The sequence below is a fragment of the Rutidosis leptorrhynchoides genome, chromosome 1 (assembly GCF_046630445.1).
Source record: "Rutidosis leptorrhynchoides isolate AG116_Rl617_1_P2 chromosome 1, CSIRO_AGI_Rlap_v1, whole genome shotgun sequence".
In the NCBI taxonomy this organism is placed as follows: Eukaryota; Viridiplantae; Streptophyta; class Magnoliopsida; order Asterales; family Asteraceae; genus Rutidosis; species Rutidosis leptorrhynchoides.
Window position 1 is genome coordinate 477,033,422 of NC_092333.1, and position 6,775 is coordinate 477,040,196.

General features: G+C 38.8%; 1 protein-coding gene across 1 annotated transcript; it reads right to left on the bottom strand.

Annotated features, from left to right (window-relative positions):
- Positions 1 to 1,314: 1,314 nt before the first annotated feature.
- Positions 1,315 to 3,163, bottom strand: LOC139839810 (uncharacterized). Its single transcript, XM_071829976.1, has 3 exons — positions 2,219 to 3,163; positions 1,602 to 1,844; positions 1,315 to 1,368 (listed from the first exon to the last, which is right to left on the bottom strand). Exons 1-3 carry the CDS (start codon positions 3,161 to 3,163, stop codon positions 1,315 to 1,317), a joined length of 1,242 nt encoding a protein of 413 aa, XP_071686077.1.
- Between the last annotated feature and the right edge of the window lie 3,612 nt (positions 3,164 to 6,775).

Below are 6,775 nucleotides of genomic sequence, written 5' to 3' on the forward strand. Positions count from 1 at the left end.
TTCTTGGCTTAAATCTCTCTGATAAATCATTATATTTATTCATTGAAACCCTATCATATACTCATCCGCATCTGGTAATGAGAACTGCTATACCAATTACCGGGAATCAGCAATCAGTACTTTGAAAACTCACAGCATATCTACATCAACAGTTATATGCATAACGTTTATCTCTTAGAATTATGATCTTTCATTATGAAATTCTGAAAAGCACTCAGTCTACACATCAATATTCTGAATGTTGAAAAAGCTGAATGAAGCAGCAGAAACCGTATACTACCGTAAACGACCTCAATCATCGAAAGTTTGATGATAAAGAATGGTATGTTGGAAAAGCTCAGAAAAAGTTTGAAATTGAAAAACTGATTAAGCAAACTACGAAGGAGTCTCTGAACAAATCACAAGGACTAAACTTGTACATTAAGAATCCTGATGATTCTGTTTCTGATGAAATCTTTAGCAAATACCTTGCTTCTGACTTCAAACTCTTGCGGACAAAATTTCATCACCACCCTTCGATATTAGAAATTCCAAGATATCATCGTATCTTTCATTATAAATATCTTCCATATTTCTGAGAATATTTTCATAAATATTCTTATCCGAATTCATTAATCTCTTCGTGCTATCAGTGTTACATCATATAGAAACTGTTAGTTTCTATATTCTGTAAACTTTCGAGCTTAAATTATGAATGTTATTGAAGTAATAGAACATATAAGTAAAATAAGTAAGTGTCAAATATGCAAGTATAACAAACCATGCAAGTATAATATGTATATGTAGACATGTAGGTATGAAGCATGTATGTATAATATGCAATATAAAACAAATAAGTATACTATGCAAGCATAAAGACATGTAGCATGTAAATACGTGTAAATTAATGCGATATATTATAATACAAACATATAATGGTATAATGCAATAAAGCATGTAAATAAGTATAGTGTAATGCAGACAACATGTTGGGATATGCTACAATAAGTATAAGTAAGTAAAAAAAAGCATATATGAAACAAGAAAGCAAGTAGGCAAAAAGGCATACGACAAATATATAAAACTAAAAAATAAATAAATGAATAAGAATATAAAAATATATATACAACCTAGTCATCAATCCTAATTCTACTACTCCACAAATTTCTATCAGAAGTCATGTCCTCGGTCAATAAAAGCTCCTTCATGTCAAGCTTCAGTCTATCCTCCAACATACGTGTAGGTCTACCTCTTCTCCTTACGCCGCTAACCATGAGGGCTTCCACTCTCCTAATGGGTGCTGTGGGTGGCCGCCTCCTTACATGGCCAAACCATCTAAGTCGTCATTCTCTCAGCTTGTTGACGATATTCCCAACTTTTAAGTTCTCCCTAAAAACTCCATTAGGTATCATGTCTAACATGGTCTTGCCACACGTCCACCTAAGCATCCTCATTTCTGCCACCTCCATCCTTTTCTCTTGGGCTTTCGTCATTAGCCAACACTCTGATCCGTACAACATGGCCGGTCTAATCGCTACCTTGAAGAATTTCCCTTTCAATTTAAGGGGTATCTTCTTGTCGCACAAAACCCCATTCGCAGCTCTCCACTTCAACCATCCTACCCTTATACGGTGGGTCACATCCTCATCTATCCTTCCTGATTTGTGTAGCATTGATCCTAAGTATCTAAAGGAATCCTGTGGATGGAAGACCTGATCCCCAATACGAATATCCACTGTATCATTGTGATCTTCTTCGATCCTCCTGTAGTCACACCTAAGATACTCCGATTTAAGTCTACTAATCCGAAGTCCATTTTGTTCCAGGGCATTCCTCCATTGCTCCAGCCTTCTGTTTAGCTCATCCTAGGATTCCGATACTAAAACAATATCATCGGCGAAAATCAAGCACCAAGGGATACTCCCTTGTATCATTTGAGATAGCACGTCTAAGACTAAAGCGAAAAGAAAAGGGCTAAGAGCAGATCCTTGTGTAAACCTACTTCTACTGGGAAATACTATATGTTTCCTACTGTCGTTCGAACGCGAGTTTTCGCCCCCTGGTACATATCCCTAATAGTTCTTATATACCTACTTGGGATACCTCTACCATTAAGGATCTTCCAAATTAACTCCTGTGGGACACTATCATAAGCTTTTTCCAAGTCTAAGAAAGTCATGTGTAGGTTCTTTTGTTTCTCTCTATACTTCTCCATAAGACTTCTAATAATGTGAATTGCCTCCATCGAAGAGCGTCCTGGCATGAACCCAAATTGGTTCTCTGACACCTTTGTCTCGCGTCTAAGCCTAGTCTCAATCACTCTTTCCCATAGTTTCATGGTATGACTAAGTAACTTTATACCTCTGTAGTTACTACACGTTTGCGCATCCCCTTTGTTCTTGTAAATGGGAATAACCTCGCCCAGTCTCCACTCCATTGGAATTTTTGCGCTTCTAAACGTCGTGTTGAAAAGATTTGTCAACCACCTAACCCCATCATCGCTTAAGCACCGCCACGCCTCTATGGGGATTTGGTCCGGTCCTACTGCTTTGTTTCTGCCCATCTTCCGTAAGGACGATTTAACTTCCTCTTGGTTAATCCTCGTGCAGAAACAGTTATTTTGATATTGTGGGGTCATATCATAGACATGAGGTTCTCCATTCCCGGGCCTTCCCCCATCGAAAAGGGATGAGAAATATTCTTCCCATCGTTTCCTAATTTTGTCTTCCTTTACTATGCTTTGACCATTTTTATCTTTGATATATTTGATGTTATCCAGGTCTCTTCGCCGACGCTCCCTAGCTTTGGCTATCCTGTAGATGTCGTTTGCTCCTTCCTTAGAGTCTAGTCTCTTATATAAGTCTTCGTAAGCTTTATCTTTTGCACGTGTAACGGCGATCTTTGCTTCTCTCTTGGCTTCTTTATAGCTATTTTCTATGCTACTTCTGTCTGCTAGTGTACCCCCTCTAAAGGAGGTGAGCTCCCGAAACCTCGCTTGTTTAACCGCGACTTTAGTTTGGACCTCGTCGTTAAGCCACCATGATTCTCTACGACCATTTTGGGCTCTCGACGTCCCAACTGCCACTCCCAAGGATTCTTTTGCCACCCCTCTAATGGTGAACGCTAGGTTATTCCACATCTGATCTGCATCAATAAAGGCTGCATTTTCTAATTCATCACCCATTCTTTCAACAACATTGGCTCTAAAAGTCTCCGCCTTCTCTCCATTTAAGTTCTTCCAGAGGATTCTGGGTTGTACCGCTCTCGCCCTTGTAACATCCCGCGTTTTTCCGTTAAATTTATTTTAACACCGTCTTTTTTTTAAATAATATCTTTCGTATTTAAATTCGTCGACTCCGTTGACGAACGTTCATAATATTCTCGTTATTTAATTATAACATCTCTCGTTAACTTGCGTTTTAAAAATATTCGATCGGTTAAATCCCGCACCCGCTTCTAAACTCGAGGGACTAAAATTGACACGGGGCAAACTAGTTGACTAGGTCAACTAGTCCACCCCAATCACCACCATTCAACCATCTCCCTCTCTCTCTCTTTCTCTCTAGCAAGAACACACACACAAACCCCAACTTCATAAATCATCATCTAAATTCGATCTAGGAGACTTACAACAAAACAAATTACATATTTGGAATCCTTGCATCTTCCTCTTCGATTTCATACCAACCTCATCTCGTTTGGGTAACTTTCTAAAATCACTAATTTTATGTGTTCTTGAGATTTTTGAGTTATAAAGTTGTTAATTAGTGTCTATGGCTCATTGTGATGTCGTGTATGTAATTTGTATGCTCGATTCGTTATTTTTGGTGTAACTAGTTCAATATGAAATTACTTGCTAAATCCTTGATTTTGGATGAACAAATGTTGTTAGATTGTTAAAGTGCATGTTTTAAAAGTGTTACTAGTATCATTAGCTTCATTTTGATGTATAGGTTGATTAAGGAAACTCCAAAAATATGATTATTGATTTTGAGATGTTTGACTAGGGTTTGATAGTTCTTGACATGAATTTTTGGATGCTTGAATGCCATGGAATGTTAATTATTAGTGTTTAGTTGTAATGTATGTTTCATTACCTTCAAAACGGCATATTATATGTGTGAATTGGTTTCCCGAAACTCAAATTGCATTTGAAGAACTTGAAACCTTAAAAATGAACGTTTAATGATCACTTGATGAGTTTTCGGCTATTATAAATGATGTTTTTGTTTGGTGAAACATGTTTAGTTGTGTTCCTTGTCAAAAGACCTTTCCAACGGTATAAGATACGTCTTCTAGTTGTTTACGGTTTGAGTTTTGCGTTTGTTTGAAAATTGACCAAGTCTTGAACAAGTGAAACAGGCCTGGGACCAGGCCACGGCCATTGTCGCGGCGCGACAGGCCTGGCCGCGGCGCGGCATAAGCCGTGCCCAGCTTCTGTCTCCAATGTCCATTTCACGTGAAATGTTTGCCATGTTTTAGACTTCCAATTCGCATGCAACTTGTTCTAACATGCTTATATATGAATAACTAGCATAGAAAATTTGTCCGAGACCCGACCCGAACATGTTGACTTTTTCGTTGACTTTGACCAAGTTTGACTTTTTGTCAAACTTAACCAATTAATTATGCAATCTTTCTAACATGATTCTATACTTGTATCTTGCATGAAACTTGACAATTTGACTCACATGCTTCATAATCGAGTCGTAACGAGCCATAGGACTAATTGAACATCTTTGACCGTTTGTGTTACCGTTATTGATATAACCTATATGTTTAGGTCAAGACTAGCCTTGTCCTTGCACACGGTTACTTGTTGAAGTACTTTATTAACTCTTGTACTCAAGGTGAGATCATAGTCCCACTTTTTCAATCACTTTTATTCTTTACATCGTGGGCTGAGAAACACATACATTTCATACTTATCTACTTTTCATGCTTTTACATTGTGAACAAATACGAATACAAAGATGCATACGAGTTTGAACAAAAGTCCTCAATCCAATTATCATTAGTTCCACTTGCAGGGTGTAAGTGTAAGCGTGTAATTATGTTGTGTGGCCATACGGGTTTAACAAACCCTCATTCAGACGGTTCGCTACCGTTAGTGAATGAAATATAATTTCAACAATGTATAGTGTAAGTTCTAACACTAAATTCAAAATTCAGAGGGAAGATTCGGTTAAGCCTTGATAATTGGGTGCTCGTGATACAAATACTATTTTGGAATGTGAATGATTCTGGTTGAGAAATTCTTAAAGAACCTTGTGGTTCAATACAATTTACTTACTAAACCTATGATTTCACCAACGTTTTTCGTTGACAGATTTCTATGTTTTTCTCAGGTCTTGCACGATATGTGATACATGCTTCCGCTCATTATTTGATACTTGCTTTGGATGTCGAGTATACATGCTTTTCATGGAGCGTCTTTTGACTTTACTTTAAACCGTGTCGCCTAGATTTCAATCGTACTTATAACGTTGTAACTTAACTTTTGGTTGAACAATTCTTGTAAACTTTGAAACAATCTTTATTTTGAAATGAAGGCGACATATTTTCGTCAAACGTTATCTTAAAGACTTATAATCAGGTAATGGGACCCACGTAGCCGACGCCGTCACTTGACGATTTGTCGGGGTCGCTACAGGTGGTATCAGAGCCTTGGTTGTAGGGATTTAGAGTTCATTTGTGTCCACCCCGAGTCATAGGGTACATAGGTGAATCTAGACTACAACCGGCATATAGACTGAAGTAGGAATTACTTGACTATTTGTGCATTTATACTCGAACTCTTCTATCATATCTAACTCGTATTCGATCTTGATCTTACGTTGATAAATTTTGTTGACGCGCCACCTTGACTTTATGAAGTAATGTTAAATGCACATGAGAATCAGGGTAATATAATTTCCGGGATTATATTACGGTGATTCATATGGACATTCCGACATTATGACATAAAGAATTTAAGGCGAGTCAAGGAAAATTTTCTCTACATCATCATTCCATATCATGATTAGTATTATTGAGAATACTAATCAAAGATATTCTTGTGTCTTGAAGGAACAATGCCTCCCCGTCGCGGGCCACGTAATGAAACTTCCGAACAAGCTTTTCAACGCATGATAGCCGCCGCCATAGGTGCGGCTATGGCTAGTACCTCCTCCGACATCAATAACAACCACAACCACAACAACCATGGAGCCGGAAATTCAAACGAGGGTTGCTCCTACAAAACTTTCATGGGGTGCAAACCTCACACCTTCGATGGGACCGGAGGACCGGTTGTGCTCACCCGATGGTTTGAGCAAACAGAAGCCGTTTTTAGCATAAGCGGTTGTCGGGACCAAGACAAAGTCAAATATTCCACCCACACTTTTGCCGGTATCGCCCTCACATGGTGGAATACATATGTGCTGTCGGTGGGTATCGATGAAGCCCACACACTCTCATGGGCCGACTTAAAGAAAAAGATGATCACCGAATACTTCCCGCGCGAAGAGACCCGTAAGCTCGAACACGAACTAAGAACTTTAAAAGCGGTCGGGAATGACCTTAAGGCCTATAATCAACGATTCTCCGAACTTGCTTTGATGTGCCCAAATCTTGTGAACCCCGAATCTTTAAGGGTTGAACTTTACATGGATGGTCTCCCCAAGAGCATCAAACAAGGAGTAATGTCATCCAAACCCGCTAACCACCAAGAGGCTTTGAATATGGCCCGCCAATTGATTGAAACAGTGGACGAGATTGAAGTGCCGGCACGTAAAGCCGAGGATAAGTCGGGTGA